The 25,097-nt window shown below is 46.1% G+C and overlaps 1 protein-coding gene across 5 annotated transcripts in view; it reads right to left on the bottom strand.

Annotated features, from left to right (window-relative positions):
* Positions 1-9,397: 9,397 nt before the first annotated feature.
* Positions 9,398-25,097, bottom strand: part of Uvssa (UV stimulated scaffold protein A) — a 42,108-nt gene continuing 26,408 nt past the window's right edge. For all 5 annotated transcript variants that reach the window (XM_029477455.2, XM_021163842.3, XM_029477456.2 and 2 more), the window contains exons 9-14: positions 20,455-20,626; positions 19,889-20,011; positions 18,243-18,426; positions 17,614-17,725; positions 15,227-15,401; positions 9,398-14,512 (exon numbers count right to left, since the gene is read on the bottom strand). In XM_029477455.2, the coding sequence (XP_029333315.1) occupies positions 14,419-14,512; positions 15,227-15,401; positions 17,614-17,725; positions 18,243-18,426; positions 19,889-20,011; positions 20,455-20,626 (860 nt within the window). In that variant the 3' untranslated portion in view covers positions 9,398-14,418. The remainder of the gene's footprint in view (positions 14,513-15,226; positions 15,402-17,613; positions 17,726-18,242; positions 18,427-19,888; positions 20,012-20,454; positions 20,627-25,097) is intronic.

Here is a 25,097-nt window from a genome sequence, read left to right as displayed (position 1 = left end):
CATAAATAGGAGAGGACATACCATAGTCCTGCCCTATCTTGTCCCACCTCCAAAACGCATGGTGATCTTCTCTCCCAGGCCAACACAGGCAACCCTCGCCCACACAGCAAGATACCACTGAGTGTGAGTGGGGGGTGAGGGTGACAGTGGCCTCACTGCAAGTTTCCTCCATGTCTGTGCTCAGGGGACCCTGTGCATGAGAGGGAAAGCAGCTGCCAGCTGACCCTAGAAAAAGACCCAAGGCCCCCTTCCAGTCCTGTTTCCTTTTGCCAGCCATGCTGAGCTGAGCCGAGGATGCTGGTCCAACCTCCAGTTCTCCTGGGAAGATGACTAGGTAGAGCAGGTAGCTGTGCTTCCCGGGATCCTAGCTACTCCGGCAGGTGGTAATGAATTTTGGCTGGACAGGGCTCTTCAACATCCAAATGGGGGTTGGGAGTGGGGGTCAGCTCATTTGCCGAGGCTCCGTCCCAAATTCGGCTACTTGTACTCATGGTGCCTTTGGCATCTACAGAAGGCTTTGGAACTGAGCAGAGAATGTGGGTCAGGGCCTGTGAGGCTGGGAAGCAGTGAGCCCACCACACACAGCACCTCCCTTCCATCTCCAGGTTCAATGCCACAGGCCACAACATGGAGTAGTGGCTACTTCCTGGCATTCCCTGAGTCCCTGTAGTCTTGCTTGCTGGCCTCCGTATACAGCCCTTTGCCTGTGATAGAATGTTGTGCGACAAGACATTTCTAGAGAGATGCAATAAACACATCTACTCATCACAGAAAGAGATCCCATGACAGAGCAAAGTACAGGTGCCACCAAAGGCCAACTGGTGAGCCAGTGAGGCAGGTGTGTGTGTGTGTGTAGACACAGTTTCTCTGTGCAGTCCTGGCTATCCTGGAACTCACTCTGTAGACCAGGTTGGCCTCAAACTCAGAGATCTACCTGCCTCTGCCTCATGAGTGCTGGGACTAAAGGCATGTGCCGTCATCGCCTGGTAAGCCAATGCGTTTTATTGCGGTTACTTACAGGAGTGTGGGAGAGGAGTTATTTACAGGAGCAGAAATGACTCAAAGACAGCTGTATCACCAAGGTTCACCCCAGCATGGATGGCTGCTCTCAAAACGTGGGAGCCTGGATCACACTGCACAGCCTGCAGACAGCTGGACAGGCTGAAGAATGTCTTTTCCAGGTGCAGTTGGTCTAAACCTCGTCAGGAAGTTTAGCTGGCTTAGGCTTCTTCCAGGAAGCTGAACTGGTCTGAGTCTTATTTGTAGCTTGGTTATCTGAGTCTCTTAGCAGCTCAGCTGAGGCTGGCTCTCATCTTTTATTGCTTACTGTGGGAAGGAGGGGCTTAGTGACGGTGGTCCCTCATAGGAACTTCCTGAAGCTATTTTGTGTTGCTCACCTTCCTGTTTAAATGGCTTCTTGAAGAATGGAATGTTTCAGTCTCTGCGGAAACTGTGTGCTACTCAGCACAGAACTATGGTCATCTGTCTGTGACAGAAGACGAAATCTAGAGGGTTAGAGGATGCCAGGGCAGGGCTTAGGAGGAGCCTGAGAGGGTTGCTCAGTTCTGGCCTCTCAGCTGGCTTTCTCCATATGTGATATCTGGTGAGTTTGGGGTATAGATTGTACTGTTTCTGGGGAGGCCTCTAACTGTAGAGTCCTACAACTCTGCTTTGATCAGTCTTGTACAGGCACAATTTGTCTAGTTTTTAACTAGACCCGAGGCCCCTGGATGTGGTAGCACATGTCTGTAACCCTAGGGTTCATGTAAACCCTAGGGCTCACCTGGCGGAGGCAGGCAAATTTAAAGTTCCAGATTGTCCCTGGCTACATTGTGGGTTTGAAGCCAGCCTAAGATACATGACACTCAGCCTCAAAAACAAGACTAAGTTTTGCTTCTTTGAAGGGGCACATGGGCTAAGTTCCGGCCACACAGCGATGTGTGCTGGATAGGACACCAGAAGGTGATTCATGGCAAGCCTCAGAAAGCAGATAAGATACTCTGTTCTCCTCTTTGTAGACAATGTGATGACTGAAGCCAGATCCCTCAGGCTGTTGGAGTAGCTTGGGAAGATAAAGCTTGTGTGCTTGCCTGCTGTCCCACGGTATGGAAAGAGATCAGATCCTAATGGTGTCATGTAGCCTCCTCAAGCCCAGCATTACCTCTGACAGAAACATCTCAAACCTACCATTTAGTTTTCAATTTCATTCCGATACTCACTTTTATAACTGTGTGCTTTGCGTTCCCTGTGGCCTGACCAGTTGGGTCTGCACCAGCCCCAGCACCTCCAGGTCTGCACTCTCCTATGGCAGTCCTACAGCTGCTCAGTCTGGCCCTTGAGGGTTGGATCCAGCCAACCCTAATCACAACCCTAACAGATATTATCTATGAACCTGCAGCTGGCTCCCTCTGCCCTTCCCAAAAGCCTGCTAGTCCTGCCTCTTCCCATCTCCAAACTCCACCCTGGGGACCCACAGCCTTGAGCGAGTGAAGAAGCTGTTGAATTCCAAGGGTCAGCAGCTGCCTCTCTTCCAGCTCTGAGCACCCCCCATACACCTTGGACCCAGATACTCTGACCTGTTTCTCCTGACTCAGAGGCCATGAAGCACAGCAATGACAGTGAGCCGGGGGCGGGGAGGGTGGTGGCAGCGAGGAGCTGGGTAGAAGCCCTGTGTATAGAGTCCAGCTGCACAGACCCTTCCTTCCCCTTGTCCTGCTCAGGGCAGCTTCATCCTGACAGTCACACTGGCAAATCTTTTTTTTTTATTCACTAATGGGTCCCAATTATGGGCATTTTATTACCAATTATGAGTTCCTGGGTAAAGGGCAAATGTATAGTATAGGTCAAGTTAACAGTGATCAAGTGTTTCTTATTTGTTTTTTTTTTTAATTAGGTATTTTCTTCATTTACATCTCCAGTGCTATCCCAAAAGTCCCCCATACCCCCCCCCACTTTCCTACCCACCCACTTCCACTTCTTGGCCCTGGCGTTCCCCTGTACTGAGGTGAGTCGGGAGATCCACTGAAAAACAGAATATAGAAATGGCCAGAGTAACCAGTCAGTCCTGAGCCACACCTTACACGTTCTCTTTCTACCCCATCCCTGATGCTGCAACTTCACCTTCAGACAGAAATATACGAGAGCTCTCTCACCTACAAGTGCATCACGAAGCTACATAAATAAAAAGGCTGCATGTATCTCACAGGTAGATAGCTCAAGGGCCAGACCAGAACCACTGCAACCTGGAGTTTAACACATAGGGCAGCTGCTCTTTCAAACCTGGGAAAAGGTTTATATCAGCCAGCTACCTGAATTGTAAAAATGGTATTTCCTAGTTCATATTTTTTAGGTCAGTGACTTAAAGGTGAATATGGATGCACAAAAGTAATAGAAGAGAAAAAAAAAAGGAAAAAAAAAAAGGAATAATCACACAAACCCCTGGGCTCAGCAGCTCCTATTCCACATTGGTGTGCACCTGCATGCAGAAATGGGTAAGGACAGATGCAAGGCAGAGACTGAAGACAGCCTTATCCTCACAACACTGTCCTGCAGGGAGATCCTTCAAGAAGCGGGAGTGAGGACCACTGGGCACCATAGCAACCAACAAAAACATACCTCAAAGCTCCAGAAGCCAACAAGGTTTCTGATACCCACCCCCACCTGCCCACCCCAAGGCCCTGCTGCTTATTGTGACCGGTAGGGTGCAGGTCAGTGGCAGAACACACACTCAGCATGTGCAAGGCCCTGGGTTCAATTTAGTTCAGGACAGACCTGAACAGTGGCTGGTTCCCTGACACACAGCTCAATGTGCTTAGGGTGACTTGAAGAAATCACTAAAATAAGGGATGCCACAAGTTTATGGAAATTAAACAACAAACTCCTAATCAATTGAGAAAACAATAACTGGAAAACCAGAAAATTCTTTGAATTAAAATAAAAAAAGTCCAGGGTGTGGGGGCCACACGCCTGGAATCTCGGTATTTGAGATGAAGGCAGGAGAAGCAGGGTTTACCACAGCCTGGGTAGCAGAAGGCCCTGTCTCAAAAGCAAAGCAAAAATTTTAAAGGACAGACAGACACATACACAAATACAACTATGTCTGGTACCACACATCTGGGATCCCAGCATTCAAGAAGCTGAGGCAGGAGATCCCTCGAGTTCCAGATCAACGTGAAGTATATGTACCAGGACCTTGTCTCACAAACCTAAAGCCCAGAAAACCAGAGCAAGCCCCCAGCCCAGTTCTGTCTGACTTCCATGAATGCCTGGTCCTCTTGGGCTCTGATGCTCCTTCAGTCTTCTCCATTGCATCTCCAACCTTCAGCAGAGTGGCAGGGACAGGTGGCCCAGGCATGTTTAGTAGCTGAAAACTTCCATTATGTTACTGGGAACACAGTTGCTGGAACAAAACACACTTTCCAAGGAGCTAGTGTCAATCACCAGAAATTAAGTGTTGTGTGGTCAATGTCAAAGTAACTCCTCCAAGACAAGTTGTAACTCTAGAACAATAGCTTGTGTTTGGAGACTGTGGTATTAAGTACTTGGTTGGGGTTCTGAACTCCAGAATCTTGTGGAGGCAGAAGCTTTGGACTTGGGAGATAAACAAACATCTATGCTGTTGACAACCAAAAGAGAGGTCATGAGGAATTACAAACTTGTTTAACATAACACAGAAATACAGAAAACAATAGGTCAAAGACCACACCTGTCCCCAACCCAATGAAGAAGAAAGGGTGGGAAAATATCCTCCATGTTAGCAGTCTTCCAGAGCCAGCAGCATGGCTACATTGTTACCAGAGGAGGGAGACTTAGGCCCAAAGCCCAGGGCCATCCATTTGGAAGAAAGGGCAACAAGAGAAGAGCTAAACACAGGCCCTCAAATACATGAAACCAAAACGAACAGAGTAAGGGGTGTCTGAAGACTACACCCCACATCAGTGGACTGATAGGAAAGCCGGGCAGCCTGCTAAGGTAGGTGAAGTTTGCAGACATCACAGAGCCTCCCCAGCAGCAACAGGACAGACCTGAACAGTGGCTGGTTCCCTGACACACAGCTCAATGTGCTTAGGGTGACTTGAAGAAATCACTAAAATATGGGTTGCCACAAGTTTATGGAAATTAAACAACAAACTCCTAATTAATTGAGAAAATAATAACTGGAAAACCAGAAAATTCTTTGAATTAAAATAAAAAAAGTCCAGGGTGTGGGGGCCACATGCCTGGAATGTCAGTATTTGAGATGAAGGCAGAAGAAGCAGGGTTTAACACAGCCTGGGTAGCAGAAGGCCCCATCTCAAAAACAAAGCAAAAATGTAAAAGACAAAATATACTATAAAAAACATAAAAGATGAACATAAAATAATGTTAAGACCAAAACTTGTAGCTATAAATAACTCTACTAAAAATGAAGATTTTTAAATCAATAACTGTTTCTAACTTAAATAGGAAAAGAGAAAAATTATATCCAAAGCAACCCAAAAGAAATAATTAAAGTCTGTAGAATAAAAAAATGGAAAAATATCATGGACTAGTAAACACAACTAAAACACTATAATTTAAAAACAAGAAAACAAAACCCAAAACCTAGCCAGGTAGTGGTGGCACACACCTTTAATCTCAGGAGGCAGAGGCAGGTGGATCTCTAACTTTGAGGCCACCCTGGTCTACAGATCAAGTTTTAGGACAGATAAACCTTATCTCAAAATAAATAAATAAATAAACTACAGGTGACCAAGAAAAACTGGACAAGTGATGGGTATATGGAAATCATTAGACATCATGAGCAAAGGCAGTTTATCCAAGGACTGCAAAGTTAGTTCAACATATGGCTAGAATATAATAGATCACATCTCTCTAAACAATCACAATTGAGTCCATCTCAATAAATAACACAGAAAAAGCTTTTAGAAGTGTGGGGGGGAATTATTTTACAAAATTGAACCTTTTAAGACAAAACTCTCACATAAAAGCTGACTTACAAATAGATGAAAGCCTTTACACATACAGGTCTAGAACTGTACAGCTCTCACAAGGCCCAGCGTAGTGAGTGCTCCACGTCATTAATCAGCATTTGGGACACTGAGGCAGGTAAATTTCTTGAGTTTCAAGCCAGCCAGGGGTACATACTGAAACCCTGTTTCAAAACAAAACCAAAAAGAAACATTGACAAAAAAATCGACTCTCAAAAACAAAGCAAAAAAAAAAAAAACAAAAACAAAAACAAAAAAAAAAACCACCACCAGCAACAACAATAAAATAAAAAAACAAAAACAGAAAAACAAAAAAACAGGCAAATCTTTGTGGTTCTTAGGCAATGGTTTCTTTGAAATGACACCAAAATTATAAGCAACAAAAGAAAAACTAAGTGACTTCATTGAAATGAAAATGAAGAAACATGAAAAAGGACATCTACAAAACTCCACAGTTGGTATCACACTCTGTGTCTATGTGGGAGGTCAGGACAGGAGATTCAACATTCAACAGTGGACTGGAGATGCTAACCAGAGCAATTAAGCATGGGGTGGATCGTGCTGTGCGTGCGTGCGTGCGTGCGTGCGTGCGTGCGTGCGTGCGTGCGGAGAAGCAAGCACACTCCAAATCTGGAAAGGAGAAAGGAGACATGTCTGTCTAAGGATACCAGGATTGTGCACAGAAAAAATTCTAACATACACAAACACATAAGCTATTAACTAACAGATAAGTTTCACAGAGCTGCAGGATACAAGATTAAAATAAAAATTAACTGTATTGCTATAAGTTAGCAATAAATAATCTAAATACAGAATTCTGAGAACCATCACATTTATAAAAGCATTAAAGCATGTAGGAATACATTTTTTAATATAGGTGACCTATAAAAAACTGTAAAATACTAAAAATAAATGACAGCTCAATTAAATAGAATGCTATCAGAAGTTCATGAATCCTATCCTGCCTTCAGGTTCCTCCTGTCCTGCTTGAATTGAGTTCTTGTCCTGACTTCCTTTGATGATGAACTGTGATCTGGATCCTGAATAAACCCTTCCCTCCCCAAGCTTCACCACAGTTATGGTAAACCTAGTATGACAGTGGTCAAGGCTCCCAGTGGCTAACAATCAAAAGATTCAAGGACAATGAAAATTCGAAATGCAAACAACGAAGCCGACGTTACCTCACAGCACACACACTTGATTAAAAATGGATCAAAGCTGTACATGTCAGAGCTAAAATTAGACAATTCTCAGAAGAAAGCTGACTGTAGTGGCACATGTCTGTACTCATAGCACTTGGAAAGCAGAGGCAGGTGAATCTCTGTTAGCTGGAGGCCAGCCTGGCCTACATAGTGAGTTCCAAGGCAGTTAGGACTACATAGAGACTCTATGTAAAAAAAATACAACAAAAACAAAAATTTCAAAAAAAAAAAAAAACAACCCTATGAGTAAATCAGTGTGCCTTGAAGTTAAGAAATATGTGTGTTTATATGTATATTATATAATTAGTGTATACATTAGAAATTATACCAATAGCACAAGAAACAAAATAAAAATATAAATGAACTTTACTAAAATGAAAAACTTTGGGGCCAGTGAGATGGCTCAGTGGGCAAAGGTGAACTCCCAACTGAGTTCAAAAGTGAACTCCCATCTGAGTTCAATCCTAGGACCTGTACGGTGGAAAGAGCAAATAGATTCTTGAAGGCTATCTTCTGACTTCCTTAAATGAGCACGCACAGGCACACTCACGTGCGCGTGCGCATACACACACACACACACACACACACACACACATACACACTGTAATTTTAAAAGATTAACAACTTTGAAGGACACTATCAAGGTGAAAAGATGAGAAAACATCTCCAAGTCATTTAAGGATGCGGTGTTTAGAACATATATAAAACCTCTTACAAGACAACTAATTGAAAATAAGTTATTTGAACACATATAAGTGGCTAATAAACACAAACACTACCATTAGTCACTAGAAAAATGAAAATCAAAACCATAAAGTAATACTTTCCACTAAGATTGTTAATATTAAAAAAGAAAGAAAGAAAGAAAAAGTAACAAGATGAGAGTCTAGAAAGATAGTTCCAGAGGTCTCAGGTTCAATTCCCAGCACATACAAAGCAGCTCCCAACTGTAACTCCAGTTCCAGGCCGTTTGACTCCTCTCTTCTGGCCTCTGTAGGTACCCGGATAGAAACATGGTTTAGATACATATGTGCAGGCAAAACACCCATACACATAATTTTTTTGAAATTCTTTAAAAAAAACCCACACCCATACACACTTTTTCCTAAAGAGCCAAGGACGGTGACGTACACATTTCATACATTGCCATCGATACAGGCAGGTGGGTCTATGCTGGGCTCAGGGCCACCCTAGACTACACATCAAGTTCTAGATCATTCAGAACTACAGCTGCACAGTGAGCCCTTGTCTCGGAAACCAAACAAAAATAGGATAAGAGGAGGAAACAATGACCCTAGTCTTCATGACTTGGGAGCTGAGTCCAGTGCTCTGGGTGTGAACTTCTCTCATTGCTAAAGATACTGAATACTTTTTAAAACCATTTTTCTTTTTTTCTGAGAAAGTCTAGATCTACATAACTCTTTAAACTAGGTTATTTTGGTTTTTCTGTATATACTGGATATTGTCTACCAGATGTGCAGCTAGCAAAGGTCTTATCTCATCCTGTGAGCTTATTTTTGGTTTCCTTTGCAGTATAGAAGCTTTGTGGTTTTATAGGATCCTATTCATAAATTGTTGGTCTTAATTTCTGAGCAAAAGGAGCCCTATCCAGAGAGTCCCCTACAGCTCTAACCTGGAGGATGCAGCCTATGCTTTCTTCAGCCACCTCAAAGTTTCAGGTTTCGTACTGGGGTCTTGATCCATTTGGAGTTAATTTTTGTGCACGGTGATGGACATGGGTCTAATTTCATTCTTGTTCATGTGGGCATCCAGTTTTCCAGTCCTTGTCTGCTGAAGATGCTATCCTTTCTCTAGTGTGTATTTTTGGGACCTCTGTTGGATATTAGCTGGCATGTGCACTCATGTTTGAGTTTGTTTTGTTCCATGGATGCACATCTGCTTTTGTGCCAGTACAAGACTATTTTCATTGCTCTATCTCTGTAATACAGCTTGAAATGTGGGATTTCTTCATACTTTTCATCTAGGATGATCTTAGCTGTGGGCTTGTCATATATACCTTTTATTATAATCATAATAGATCTTTTTATTATTAATACTTCATTACAAAGCCATTTGGGTGGTGGTGCAGGCCTTGATTCTGAGCACTTGGGAGACAGGAAAGCAGATCGCCGAGTTTGGGGCCAGCCTGGTCTACAGAGTGAGTTCCAGGACAATCAGGGCTACACAGAGAAAACCTGTCTCAAAATAACAAAACACCAGCAGCAATAACAAAAGGAAAAGTTTTATTACAAAAAAAACTTATAAAAAACATCACACAGTGAAATTAACCAGACCCAAAGTTTATCCATCTCAATGAAAGCTGTGGAGCTTCACACTGGATTCCACACTTTCACCATCAAATATTGTTTTATGCACTTAACCACACACACAAAAGAGGTAAAACTAGAAAGAAGAGTTAACTGTCTTCTTTCATGACTGAAGTGTCCATCACCTACATCCAGTCCTTTCTTGGGTGAACTTACTAATATGGCTACACTCGGCTTGCAGTGTTTTATTAGATTTTTGCATCTATGTCCATCAGAGATATTTGCCTATATCAGAGATACTGTTGTTGCCTACATGGTTTTTGGTATTAAAAATGTTCCTTCTGGTTTTTGTTTTGTTTTGTTTTTTAGAATTGGCTATAGGTCTGTGAAAATCTGGTGGAATTTTCCTGTGAATCTATCTGGGCCTGGGCTTTTTTTTTTTTTTTTTTTTTTTTAAACTACTGTTCCAATCTCCTTCCTTGTGACAGGTTTGCTTAGGAGGCGCTTTATAGGTCTGTTTAGGTTGTCGCTTTCTTAGTTTAACTTTGGTAGTTAGGATTAATCTAGAAATTCATCCATTCCTTTTTTATTTTATTTTATTTTTTTTAAGATTTATTTATTATATGTAAGTACACTGTAGCTGTCTTCAGACACTCCAGAAGAGGGCGCCAGATCTCGTTGCGGATGGTTGTGAGCCACCATGTGGTTGCTGGGATTTGAACTCTGGACCTTTGGAAGAGCAGTCAGGTGCTCTTACCCACTGAGCCATCTCACCAGCCCCCATTCCTTTTTTAAATTAAAATTCATGAATGTTTTGCTTGCATGTGTGTGCACCACATGCGTGCCTTGTGCACTTTTTCTAGTTTCTAACTTAATGGAGACTAGGCTTTTAAAGTACTCCTCTACAGGACTCTGGATTTCATTGGTGCCGTGATGGTTCCAGTTCAACTTGAATTCTATTCATTTGAATCATGTCTTTATTTTTGTTTATTTTGATTTGGTTAGCTGGTTAGCTAGAATCTGCCAATGACTTGTCAAAGAACCAGCTCTTAGATTCATTGTTTCTTTTTTCTTCCAATTTCATTATGTTGTTTTTACTAGGTATTCCACTCTACTCAATTTGGATTTGTTCCTGTTTTTACAAATCATTGAATTACATCATTAAGTCATTTATTTGTGCTTTTTCTGATTTTTAATAGGTAGAGTTAGTGCCTCATAGGTTGCCATTCTATGTATCCAGAGGTTTTGCTGTGTTTTTAGTTGTATTTGACTTCAGGATTAAAACATTTTTTCTTGATTCTTTTTTGACCCATTCACTATTTAGTAATGTGTTGTTCCATCTTCATGAATTTATATAATTACCAGGAATTTGTTTGCTATTGATTTGAAGCGTTATTGCGTTGTGGCTTGATAAGATATATATTAAATTTTTTCAATTATCTGAACTTAAGATAATGTTTTGTGTCAAATTATGTGATCTAGTTTATTATTTTCATTTTTTGAGACAGGGATTTTCTGGGTAACCCTGGCTATCTTAGAACCCATTCTGTAGACCAGTCTGACCTCAAACTCAAGATTTGCTTGCCCCTGTCTCCTGAGTGCTTGAATTAAAGGTGTGGACTACCACCTCCTGGCCAATATGATCTATTTTGGGTATTTGGCCTGCTGTGTAGAATGTATATTCTTTAGTGTTTGGGTCAAACATTTTGTACATATTTGTTAGCTCCATTTGCTGTATGACATCACTTAATTCTGATATCTCTATTCTTTTTTGTTGTTGCTGTTCAGATGGCCTGTATTCTGGAGAAAGTGGGGTACAGAAATCACCCACTAATACGGAACTGGAGTAATCTGTGTCTTTAAGCTCAATGGCATGTTTCTTATGAAATTGGGTGTTCTAGAGCTTGGTACATACAGAACTGTAATGTATTCGTGGTCAATTGTTCTCTTGATTAGAACAAAGACTCTTTGTCCTTAATTCCACCATTTGGAAGGCAGAAGCAGGCAGATCTTTGTGAGTTCAAGGCCCACCTGGTTTATATAGCAGGCTAGGACTGAGTAGGAAGACACAGTCTCAAAAAATAAAATAATAAGGTAGTGAGTGACACCTGCTTCCTTCCTCTTTGCACTTGCTTGGGATACTTTTTTTCTATCCTTGTGCTTTAAGGTGGCCCCAATCTTTAAATCTTTGTTCTCAATCCATTCAACAAACCAGTGTTTCTTGACTGGGGAGCTAAGGATATTATTAAAACGTCGTTCTGGTTTAAGGTGTGTGCTGGCTCCTGGTTTGCTCTTTGCATTCATCCTCTTTTGTGCTTCAGCAATTACAGCTTCACTTGTCTTCCTTGTCCTTTTTCCTCTATTCAGTCTAAAGAATTGCTTTTGGTATCCTCTCTAGGACCAGTTTGGTGGACGTGAATTCTTCTGGAGTGTTTATACCACAGAGTGGTTTCCTCTTTCCTTCAACTATGGCAGGAAGTGATGCTGGGTACAGTACTGTAAGTTGGTATCCATGGTCTTTTAGACCTTGAAGTACCCTGGTCCAGACTCTTCTGCCTTTTACAACTTCCACTGGGAATCAGCTGTTGTCCTGATGGGTTTCCTTTACATGTTCCCTGTTCCTAGTCTCTCTAGGACTTTTATTATTTTATTATATTGGATTTTGTCAAAGGTGTTTTCTGCATCTATTGAGATAATCATGTGATTTTTTTAAAAAAATCTTTAAGTAGACACTATTTAACAAAAGTCCATGTATACGAACAGGAAATCTCCTAAGGTGTGGCCAGGGAGTCAAGAGACTATCAAAATGACATAGGTGAATGTTGTTGCCCTTAGCTGACTCCCAGAACATGACGGTGAGACTGACTGCTAAAGATAACAGCAACTGTCTTCATATGTGATGACAAAGAAGAGATCATGAATTTGAGAAAAGGGCATGGGAGAACCTGGAGAAGGCAGGAGAGGTGGAAATGATGTGAGCACAGACCTCTTGTATAGAATTCTCAGAAAAGCAAAAGAAACAAAGACACCAGTAATGGCATAAAGGAAGCAGAGCAGAGTGAGTGTAAATGATGCAGCCACCATCCAACAGCTTAGCCCCTCACAAGGAAGTTACTATATGCATCAGTGATGCACAGAAACAGTTGTCCACACAAACAAAGCACAGATATTCACGGTAGCCCTAAGGTAGGAACAGACCAAACATCAATAACAAATCCATGGAGACAGGCCATGGTGGCGCCTTTAGTCCCAGGGCTTGGGAGGCAGAAGCAGGCAGATCTCTGAATTGGAGGCCAGCCTGATCTACAAAATGAGTTACCAGACAGGCAGGGTTCCAAAGAGAGACCATGTCTCAAATGAGAGGGTGGGTGTGGCAATGACAAAATATGACTCCATTCACTGTGATTTTGTGTGTGTGTTTGCCTATGTGTGGGCAGATGTCTATGGGCATATGTGAATTTTCATATTATAGGCCAGAGGTTATAGCTGAGTGTTTCCCTTGACTGTTCTCCACTCTATTTACAGAGGCGGAGTCTCTTGCTGAATCCAGAATGCACTGATTGGCTAGTCTCTTTACTGAGTTTGCCCCAGAGATCCTGTCTCCTCTCACCAAGGGCAGGATTACATGCAGATTACCATAACCACTTGACTTTTATATGGATGTTGAGGACTCCAACTCAGTCCTCATAATTACATGCAAGTGCTTTACCTGCTGAGCCACCTCCCTCGTCCTCTGCTGTGGTCTGTATGTGTAAGAAACAGGACTGAAATACTGGTATCACAACACAGAAGAACCTTCAAAGGCAAAGAAGCTGGAACAGAAGGGCATACTCAGCCAGGAGTCATGGTACATGCCCTTAATCTCAATACTGAAGAGGCAGAGGCAGGAGGATCTCTGAGTTGGAGACCAGCCTGGTCTACACTGTGGGCTCTAAGACTGCCAGAGCTACATAAAGAGACCACATCTCAAAACAAAAACAAAAGCTGCAGACCCAATTACTCTAAACGCACAGGCATGGAAAGAGAAAGAGGGCTTCGAGGTGGTCAGGCAGTTTGTCTGAATACTAAAGTTCTGGAAGCGGATGGAGTCACTCGTTATACATTGTGCATAACCTGGGTGACTACATGGTATGTGAGTTAGGGCTCAACACACCTGGTCCAGAGTGGTGCCAGGAGCTGGACATGTGTATTAAACAGCATATGCATGAAAGGGTGGATTGCTGAAGGCATCATAAAATACATAGCACCACTAGGGACACACTCACTGCCCAAGGGCTGACCAGATGGAGTGCCTGCCCCTATCCGACTCCAATGCAGGTACGTTATCCTGAAGGGATTTTTTTTTTTCCCTCAGAGACATACTCTGCTTATGTAAGTTTGGCTGGCTTAGAATTTACAACTTAGACTAGCTTAGCTGTTTGTTTGTTTTAAAGACAGGGTTTCTCTGTGTAGCCCTGGCTGTCCTGGAACTCACTCTGTAGAACAGGCTGGCCTCAAACTCAGAGATCCACCTGTCTTGCCTTCTCAGTGCTGGGATTAAAGATATGCCTACCATGCCTGGCAACTAGGTTAGCTTTGAACTTGTATTGATCTTCCTGCCCTGCCTGCTAAGTGTAAGGACTACAGGTGTGCGTCGCCTCATCTGGCTTTTTGTTCTTGTTTCTCAAGCAGTCTTGCTCTGTAATCCATACTGGCCTAGGATTCAGGTCCTGTTTATGTCCAAGTGCTGGAATTACAGGTGAGGTACCACATGTGTGGTTAAAATGGTTGGGAATCAAACGCTGGCCTCACCACTAAACCATGTCCCCTGGCCTCCTGGAGAGTATTTTAATGCATCACTCCATTGTTACATACAGAAAAAACAAGCTCGGATTCTACTCAGACCTAAGTCTATTCTCCTTCCTATCCTAGTAAGCTAACGGACGGAGAAGAGCTGACGGCCAAAGGGGACTACAGCATATTCAGCACACCCACACCCTTTTACTTCAGCGCATAATTAAATTGGTTTGCAAACTTCTCGTGTTTCTTCTGGTCCATCTGGTTCATGGCAGCAACTACTCTCTGCACGGCTGCCCTATGGAGAGAGCACAGTAAGAAGTGACTAAGGACTTGACAGGACTCTGGAGTCCTAGTTTGGCTTGCTGCTTCTGGACCTCATAAAGGTTTCCAGTGGAACTTCTGTAGGGTAGTGCTCAGACAGAGCAGGGGAACCCAGTCTGTTCCCCACCACAGGTCTTGGCTATGTCTCCTTGCAACTGAAGGCAGTTGCAAGATCCCATGCTTGCTAATCCCAGGCTGCACTCTAGGGCGAAGGCACAGCTGAACATGGGTTGCAGGTCCAGAGGTAAGGGCCCCTAGAAAGGGCTGTAGGAAAAAGCAGGAGGCCTATGTGGACCAGCCCCCACCCCACCCCAAGGCTGACCAAGGAGCTTACCGACCAGTACTATGATAAAGTATCTGGCTCCAGGAGTGCCTGACATCGTGCCTGTCTTCTCTGAGGTTACTCCTATAGACAGCATGGCACTAGCCCAGCATGGCACAGCAAAGCCAGTACTTGGCCTCTTAGGGCCATTTTGCTGTACCCAGCTCTACTTACAGAGAGGTGGCTGTAGACTCCTAGGAAGAGTGCTCAGGGCACACAGCTGCAGCTCTGCTCCCCACCAGCTCTTGGCATGGCCTGTCCCTGCCCACCTTGACTAATACAGTCACCAGAAGTGGCTAGCAACTCAATGGCTCTCCCCCCACACATCCTAAAGCCTAAGGCCTTGGACCAGTGAGTAGCTCTTACTTGGCAAAGACCTTCTTCTCGAGGCGGGCCCGGGCGGTGTTGGCACGCTCTCGCAGATCCGTGAGGTTAGGGTGCTTCTTCTTTTTCCCTTTGCCTTTCTTGCTGTACCTGGATGAACCGAGGTCCACCCCTGTGGCTGCTTCCACGTCCTTCAGAAACTCAGGGTCCTGCCAATCTGAGCACAACTTGATAATTTCAAAAGATGTCTGGCACCAACCAGGAGTAACCCTTGTGGGTTTCTTCTGGATGTAGGGCTGGAGCCTGCCTGCTGCATGCCCTGGTACCATAGTCTGAGAGGGTCTGTGCTGAGTGACATAGCAATCTTGGAATGAAATCCACTCAGAGACATCTCTTTCCTTATCCCCTTCTGTCACTTAGTCCCCTAGTATTCCAAGGGTCCCCTCAACTTGAACAGGCTGGAAGGGTCCGGGCAGGCCTACCCCAACCGCCACTACTCCTGGCATTCCTGACCATTCAGGTAGGACAGTGGTCAAGGCTTTGGCCATGGAGTCAGAGTGTCTTCAGGCTACTTCCCTGCCACTCAGGCCAACTGTGGTGCTTTCAGACATATCTGGTACCTAACTGGCATGTGAAGCTAGGGTATCCAGTTGAGGTGCATGGTAGGCTGCAGATGGGTTCTCTGATTCACAGCAAGTGTGAATTCTGGGCCTCCGAGTGCAGAGCAGAGTCATCCCACCTGTAAGCTGGGCACTGGCTGTTGTAGTCACAAGGGTGGAAAGTGAGAGGGACTGAACAGCACGCAGCCCACTGAGCAGCCTCATGAGTCCCGGGCCAGCTCCCTGGTGTAATCACTGCTCATGTGCAGGGCTGCTGAGATTATTAGTCATGTAGATAAATACGAGGCCCTTCTGGGAGTCAGCGCCCAGGACTCCTGAGTTCCCTGCTCAGTCTGCTGGCTCACCTCCACAGGCTCCCCTAAGTCCCATTAGGATGACACCAGTCCAGCCTGGCTTGGGAAAGACAGTCTAGTGAATCAGATAAAAGCAAAGTAAACCGAACCCTTTAGGCCTATGGGTGAGCCCAGCAGGCAGAGACCTGGCATTCTTTACTACAAGGGCATCCAAATGCCAAAGAGGTCCCATGGGCTGGGGCAGAGTGGACAGCGTGCCTGGAAACAGAGTGGCCGCAAAGCCAGACTGTAAGGGGCACGTCCACTGAGGGAGAAGCAAGCACACCAGACAGACAGATGGCGTGGCCTCTCCAAACTGATTTTTTTGAAGTGAAGGAACTCAGGACTGCACGATTCAGATACAGGGACGATTAATCCAAGATTAAGGAAAACTGTCTAAACAGTTTATCTCCCAGTAATAAGAAGGCGTCACAGTTTAGGAACCTGGTGAATGGAGCAATTGTTTAAACACAACGAAAAAATGCTGGCATCCAGTGGAGATGGAATGAGCACCTCAGGAAAATGAAGGAGCAATTTAAAAGCCTTTGAAGAAAATCAATAGACGCTGGGGCTGTGCGGCCTTCCTGGGCGCTGAAGGGCCCTGGAGCACCGTGTGCATTGTCACTGAGGTTAGCACCAGGGAAAAGAAAATTGCCCCGTGTGCGAGGGAGGCGGGATCAATACTGCAGTTAGTAAAGAGATGCTATTTCACATCTGACTGGCCAGCACCAGGCTTGGCCCGTGGCCTGATACCTGTTTGTTAACAAGCCACCAAGGGCTGGAAAACTAGATACTCTTCAGGGTTGACACAAAAATAGGCACTTAATTTGCTCCTGAGTGTGAGCCACCAGGGAAGGTTTCTCCTGCAGATGAACAGGTCAGGCCCTCCCCACCGCTATACAACCCAGACTTGTCTCTGGGCACAAGATGAAACAAGTATTTGCGTCTATGAAGGGACCTGCAGACATATCCCCTTATGGAAGGGCCCTCCAGGGGCTGACTACAGCCCCTGAAATAGGTTTAGACACTAGGCTGAGTTTGAGCACCCATGTAGGCGTGTGGGAGCAGGAGAGGGGCTGGAGCTGGCCGAGTCAGAGCCGGCAGACGAGACCACCTAGCGTCTAGGCACAAGAACTAGAGTAGATGACTGTACCAGGAGAGCTGCTGCTCATCGTCTGCTCAGGAAGCAGGCGTGAGAATCAGAACCTGGGGACTGTAGCTCAGAGGTCGAGTGCTCATCTACCATATGAAACTCTGGGTCCAGTCCCTTCCTGCAGAGGTTGACAGGGTGGTATATGGAGTCAGAAGTATCCACTTCCTGTTGTGAGCCTTCAAGATAAATACCTCACCAGCCATGTGTACCCAACCTTGCCCAGGGAGCCTCCAACCTGCTACTCAAACAAACAGAAATTGCAACTTGGTGACCACAAGTTCCAGGGCTATGCCTGCAGCCCCTCTCCTGCTCCCACACACCTACCTGGATGCGCCTGCTGCTGCTGAAGCTGCTGCCTTTGTTCACGGGCTCTGTCTTCTGGGTTGAGAGGCTGCCCCTTGTCATCTCTGGGGATGATCTTCCCATGGAATGGGCACTATACAATAAGCACAGAGCAGCTGATGGCTAGGAGATCACACAAATAGCTCTAGGGGAGGGTGGTACAGCCAAGCCCTCTAATTGTGTGCCCTCCTCACAGAGGGGGAGATCTGGGGAGAGACAGCATCAGCAGTCTAAGAACTGGTCTGCTTATCCAAAGCAAGTTCTCTCTATTCTGCTACTTCTGCATCATGTATGTACTTTCCCAACCTCAGGTCTCAGACCACATACAGCTCTAGCTGAAGAAAAGTACTCTGGCTATAACAGATGGTCTCTCAGAAGTCAATGTCGGGCACTAGGACAAAGAACCCCACACATGATTCTCTGATGGGCAGTGGCTAAGCAATTATGACACTGCTTATAAACCTTCCTCTACAGGGCCCCTCAGGGCTCACGAATATCCCTGGTCTAGAATGGAGGCAAAGAGGGCCGCACTTCCCAGGCCCCTAGTCATGGCCCAGCCTCTCCCTGGGTAAGTATAACTTCATGTCCATAGCTTTGCCTACTGGCCTTACCTTCAGTCGATCCTGGCGCTCGCAGAGCCTGCCATTAGGCCTCAGGGCCCGGCACTTGTGCTGCACAGGCTCAAACGTCCCTGAAAAGGTAATGTGTCGGCTATGGAGCATCTCAGAAACATGGGCACTGTCCACCTCTTCCTCCACCTCGCTGGGTTTCCAGAAGCGGTGTTGAGAGTCAGATCTGCAAGGTGCACCAGAAACCCTCAAAGTAGCTCCTCTGGACTAGAAGAAGGGGACTGGCCCAATCCCAATGCACCCCAATTACCCCTCAATCCTGGGGGAAGCACTGGCCTAGGGTGGCCTTGAGGCCTTCCTAGACTAAAGAACATGATCAATACACTTGGGTTCAAATCCTCATGTTCACGAACCAGCCAAAGATGGTAGGTCTAACTACTAGCCTAGGGCTAGATTCCCCTTGCAAAGCAGGGCAGCAGCTCCAGGGCCCTGCAACCATGGCTTTGCTTTTGCTCTGTGCCCACTGCCAAACCTTGTTTCCTTTTTTTTTTCCTGACAGTACTAGGGATTGAACTTAGGGCCTCATGGATGTTAGGCAAGCACTATACCTAAGCTACGGACGAGTTAGTCCATCACCAAGGCCACTTTTCTCTGAATGCCACAGTGTGGCAAAGGCTCAACTTCTGATCCAACAACACATAGCATATTCTCTGGATATTCTCTGGGCTCTGCACATGGATGCCAGCTGCCTCAAGAGTGGCCCTCGCCGGGCGTGGTGGCGCACGCCTTTAATCCCAGCACTCGGGAGGCAGAGGCAGGCGGATTTCTGAGTTCGAGGCCAGCCTGGTCTGCAAAGTGAGTGCCAGGACAGCCAGGGCTACACAGAGAAACCCTGTCTCGAAAAAACCAAAAAAAAAAAAAAAAAAAAAAAGAGTGGCCCTCTGTGGATTGCTCAGAGATGATGGGGCACATGCAGACAGGAGAGTGATAGGGCCCAAGATCCTGAGCAGTCTGAACTGTAGGTGGGTGAAACAGCCCTGACCAGGGAACACAGGCTGGCTATGATTTGAACTTGGGGAAGTTCCTCACAACTAGCCTAGCTGTACCAATATTTAACATCATGGAGCCTCAGGGCAAAGCCATGAACCAGGACTCTCACATGGGGACCTGGCTCTCTTCCTTAGGCGTCTCAAGGTCCCAATTCCTGCCTTGTAAGCTTAGCATCCAGGCAGCCCAGCCTGAGGTTCACACGTCATTAGCTTTACTGGTCTTAGACTCCCAGTGCTAGCTCTTAAGTACAGTGCCAACAAATGCAGCCTGGGCTTTTCCAGCCACCCGACTCCCTCCTCCTCCTAGGTAAGCTTTCGCCTGTACTCCTAGATGTGTCTTTCTCCCTCTATCTTCCACTAGCTATCTGCAGCCTGGTTTGTGCTGGAGTAGACCCACTCAGAAGGCTCTTGGGAACAAGAATCCAGCTTCTGACCCAGTTAACCCTGGACCCATCTGCCTCCAGCATCTTGAGGAGCCACACTTGTTAGGAGGATCTCAGAACTGAGTTTTAGCTATTCCTTCACACTGATTAATAGATAACCTTCATGGGGACCTCCCAAAGAAGCAATAGTAAGGCTCAAGTCTCAGCATCCTCAGGTTGTGCTCTGAGTCCTAGGAACCAGATACCATAGACTCACTTAAGAATCTTTCCAGCTGTTAGCTGCTCCTGGCCCCAGTAACACAGGTCCACTCCGAAGGGTACAATGGGTGCTCGGGCTCGCTCTGCTTGCTTCTGGGCTTCCTCTGGCCCAGGAAGTACCCTGAAAACAGATCAGTACATATGGGCTACCCATTCCTTGTGTGGCTACTTGCCTTTCCCTTCCACATCCCAGTGCAGTTCAGAAGCCTGGGATCAGCATTAATATACTACATTGGGCCTGAGCTGTCAGGTTGGCTGCTGATGTTCAGCAAATGACCTGGCCCTGCTGAATACTGGCTCTGATCTGTGATGTGAACCTGTTAGAGGTCACCTGACATTTCCTTCAAGAATATGGTTTGGCTACAGGATCTCCAGAGGGCTGCTACAGTCCCAGCTAAGCACCACGCCCCACGTTAGCAGGTGCTACTTGGCTAGGGCTACACACATTCCAGGATACCTCTCAAAGGAGGGTTCTTGGGCAACCTGTTCAGGCCAGCCAGTGCTTCTGACAGGTGGTGGCAGTACTAGGCTGTGGGCCCAGTGACATGGGACACCTAGAGTCACCTGGTAGAGGAGGGAGAGGGAGATGACAAGCAGTCCTGGAGCCGCAACATCTGGGCAGCTGCAGAGGTGGGGTCTGAGGCCTCCTCTTCCCTTCTCATCCTGGTCCTCTCCTGTAAGCTACATACAGCTGTACCTTTCTCCAGAGTCTTCAGTGGGGCCTTTGGCTCCAGCCCTGAAATGACACATGTCCACTCTAACATCTCTCTATCACCCAGGGAAGACTGGAGAAGCACCATGTGGTCAGGCCTCAGATGCTTCCATGCATGACAGCACAAGAGATGCCTGTCATCCTGACCAGTCAGATACAGGCCACACTTTTATGTAGGGTACAGGGCAAAGAGCAACCCAGCCTCTGTGTGAAGATGACACGATTCAGAAGAAACACATACCACAGCAGTTCCTAACTTCTGCCCCGAACCTCAAAAGCCACAAGGATGCCTATAGCCAGGCCTCAGTCATGTGGCTGCAATATGTATTCTGTGGCTGTAGGGCAGATGTCAAGCCCCTGACTAAAGGATGCCACCCTGAAATACCTGCCCTACCTCCTACCAGCTAGAGGAGGTTGTGATGTTGACACCAGGATTTCTATAGGATATGACAGATGACACCAATCATAGCCCATTTTCATTCTCACATCCCAGAGGCAGAATCCTGCCACTTTGTTCCTGCCCACTCTTGGGTCTGGCTCCTAGCAGGTACATATAGGGCCAAGTCTGACCCTTGCTGGCCCCAGAGCATTGTCGGAACTGGGACTCCAGAGGCACCATCCACTTGTTACCTGACTTCTCACATTCAATGCAGGAGCAACCTCAGCTGGACACTAGCCGTGCCTGCCAGCAAGCCCTGTACTGACACCAAAGCTCAGACTTCTGGGTACCCTGTCACCAAAGGCAGAGAAGATGATGCACCATTTCTGAGACTGGGCAGACTTCACAGCAGAGATTGGGCAAGAAGGAAAAGTCACCTGGGGAAGACAGCACAGCACCATTCTGGCAGTCAGAAAGGAAAGGGGTGTTGAAGACATCTTCTATCAAAGTTGAGGAGCAGGAGGGCTGGAAGGATGGCTCAGCACTTCAGAGTACTGGCTGTTCTTTCAGAAGACCCAGGTCCAGTTCCCAGCACTGCACAGCAGTTTACAACTACCTGATTCCATTCCCAGGGGACCTGCTGTCTTCTTCTGGCCTCCTCAGGCACTAGGCACACACATGGTGACAAACATACAAGCTTGCAAAACACCCACCACATAAAATAAAAATTAAAAAAACAAAAAAACAAAAACAAAACCAGAGGTGAGGCCAGGAACGCTGGAGAGGTTGCTTGCTGGGTGCCTGAAGAGCAGAGGAAGCAGTGGGAGTGCATATGAGCAAAACTGCACAGCGCAGTGATGTGAAGGGCAGACACACAGGTGCTGGCTGGGGTGCCTGTTTCTGGAATTCCAGAGGGGGAAAAAAAATACAACTGGAACGTAGGAAACAGTTGAAGAAATGAGATAGTTTTCCTGCATGCTAGAGAAGGTGAAGGGGCAGCTGTGGTTCAAAGAGGAAGTTAGAGAACATTAACAATAACAAGGAAAAATGGCAGCCACACTTTCAGCCAAGCAGCAAGTTCGGGGCCTTAATAAGTCACCTAGAAGGGCACAGGGACGGGCTGGGGTGTAGTGCTGTGGCAGAGCATGTACCCAGTATATGTACGGCTGTGTCCCATCCTCAGTGCCACAGAAGAGAAAAAGGAAAAAAGGAAGTGTATAGGAAGATGAACCAAGCTTACAGCAGAATACCCAGCTGAGCTGCCATGCCCATCACGGGTCCAGGAGGGAGTCTTATGGACACTCTCCCTGCAGATTCTTTAAGAACATTCTTCGCATAGGTGATCTGTCAAGAAAAAGAAAATCCTACAGCTCTGAAAGGCCACTAGGAGCTCTAGACTCATCATGGGCTTACTGTAGCAGAGGTTAGCCTGGCATGGCACAGAAGCAACCAGCTGCTCTTTAGGGATTCCTGGGGCCCTGAAGACATTGGGCCCAATCTGCTTCACTGCCTACTCTTCTATGCCAAGTTTTAATGTTCCTAGATACAGCCATTTATCTGTGCTACTTTCAGAGTGGAACTATGACAGACCTGATGCAGCCCAGACAGGCAAAATATTTCCTCTGTGTCCCTATATGGAAACACTTGTTGTCTCTGCTTTAGATCACCCTGTGTATAGGGAAGGGTCCCTGGCTCTTGGATTCTCATGGGTGGGGAACAGAGGACCTGGGCAGGGTCCACTCTGAGAGGGATGTGGAGTCACAGACAGCTACCTTCAGGCTCTGGAGCTCTGGGTCCCAAGGTCTGCACTGTGTATCACAAGATACCAGGCTGATCCTTCTCTAGGCCAACTGTAAAAAAAAGTGTCCCATGCTAGGCAGTGGTGGCTCATACCTTTAATCCTAGTAATCAGGCAGCAGAGGCAGGTAGATCTCTGTGAGTTCTAGGCTTTCCTGGTCTACAGAGTAAGTTCCAGGACAGCCACAGATAGATACACAGAGAAACCCTGTCTTAAAAAAAACAAAACAAAGAGAACAAACAAACAAACAAACAAACAACAATCAACAACAAAAACCAGTGTTCCAGGTTTTGGTGGCAAACACATGCCTCCCCGTGTTTCTCAGCATAATGTCACTGGCAATGTGGAAGGCAGCAGTTAGCCGAGCCCTGCATACATGCATACCCAGCAGGGAGGCGAGGCTGGTAAGTGAACAATGTGACATTTAGATAGATACAATCGCAGCCAAAAGATCAATATGAGAATTCCTAAGAGTTACAAGAATGAAATATATTTTTCATTGATTTGTTGTTTTAAACCATTAAGAAGATGGGTAAGCGTGTTAGAGCAAGGCAAACACTCAGGGCCTGAACACACCACTGTTTTCACACTGTCGTAGAAAATCAATCTCACTGACATATTTTCAAAGTTAAAACCCAAAAAGCAGAGCACATTCCTCAGGCCGGAGGGTGCGTGACCCTGAAAGAATGAGACATTACCCTGCTGACCACCATGCCCCTGCTGCCTTGCAGGGCCTGACTCCAGTAGTCCCTTGGCCAAAATGTACTCCCATAGTTGCTTTTAGAAAGAGTCATAAAAATGTCCAAAGCTCCTCTTTTTGTTTAAATTGGCCAAGTGGCACCTATTTGCCTGAAGCACTAAAGCAGACAGTGCGGGCGAGATGGATCGATAGGAGGAAATGGAGAGGCTGGGGCTCCACACAAAGTTAGGCTGCCGCGCGCTGACATTATTGATTTTACCTAGTTCAGCTGGCCTTGTAATTAAAATGTAAATTTGAGAAAGAGATTATGTCCTGACAGAAATGGTAGGATTAAGGGGAAGATAAAAGCCCCTCAGTGAAAATTCAGAGAAAGAAATGAGAAAGAAAAAAGAGCCTGATTTCCTCAGCCGTGTGGATTTAGACTGAATCTAACACTTGAGATTCGCCTGTGTTTAATTGGAAAAACAGTGATGGACTATAAACTAGTATTATGAACTGAGCTCTCTGCACACTGTCTGTCTGTCCGGACCCTCCAGCCTAGGCTACTGTTCTCCAGGGAGCCTCCATTTAGTATAATGATGGGGGAATCCCACTTCTATCCATGCCACAGGTCCTGCCCATGGGCCAGTGCCCTTCTTGCCCTAACCCTCCTATGAATGCTCCAGGAATTCTAGGTATGTCATATGTCCCTGGCCTCAAGGGCTCACCAACCCCTCCTGGGTTCCTGTGGCCCTCAGCCTAATGGTGGCACCATCAGCCAGATTGTGTGTACTTAATGTGGGTGCTGCAGGTCTATCCGTATACTCTGCCAACCCTCCCAGACTATCATGTTCTCCACTTGATGTCATTGTGAAATACAAAGCAACAGCTGGCTCAGACCACATTGGCCATCATTACTTTCTAGGCTTCAAACAGTTGCCTAGAGCCTTTCCAAGAACAGATAATTACAGACAATGAAGCAAGCCACCAGAGTCTCTGTCTTTCTGTTAAGCTGAGCGGAAGGAAGCCCCTTAGCAGCTTTGTAGGCACTTCCAGGTGTACGTGGAAGGCTCTGAAGAAAAGACAGACACACAGGCTGATGGGCACTGGGTGCTGGAGTTCTGGACAACATAGATATTGCTTCTGTGTGAGAAATCACCCCACACTCAGTAGTGGAACCTGCAGTATTCTATTGAAAACCATGGATTAGTCTATATTAGGAACAGGTAGCAGGGCAGCACAACTCTGTTGTGGGGCCTGAGCCAGGCTGGGATGATCATGAGTAAATGTGGGTTGTAACTCCCAAACCAGAGCAACTTGTGACTTCTCTGTGTAGCCTCACAGCAGGCTGTTCATGGCTGTGTCCCAGCAAGTGGCAGTGGGAGATGCTTCAAAGCCTCTTTTGCTGGACTCAAATGGCCAACAGTCAGAAGCCATCTAGATATTGGCAGACACGGGGCTATCTCTGATCAGGAGGACTAAAGGATTTGTTCTAGCCCTGTCTATTTCCACTGGTGGCTGGAAAGGGAACACTGTGTGTTGCTGTCGTCCAGAGTGACATTAAGTAAGCATCTGTGAACAGGGGCTGCTGTCCTCATAGGCACCATCACTGGACATTCCTAAGCCATGGGCCAAAGAC

The sequence above is a fragment of the Mus caroli genome, unplaced genomic scaffold, assembly GCF_978045245.1.
Source record: "Mus caroli unplaced genomic scaffold, Mus_caroli_1 scaffold_4, whole genome shotgun sequence".
Taxonomy (NCBI): Eukaryota; Metazoa; Chordata; class Mammalia; order Rodentia; family Muridae; genus Mus; species Mus caroli.
This window is presented reverse-complemented; position numbering and strand designations above follow the sequence as displayed.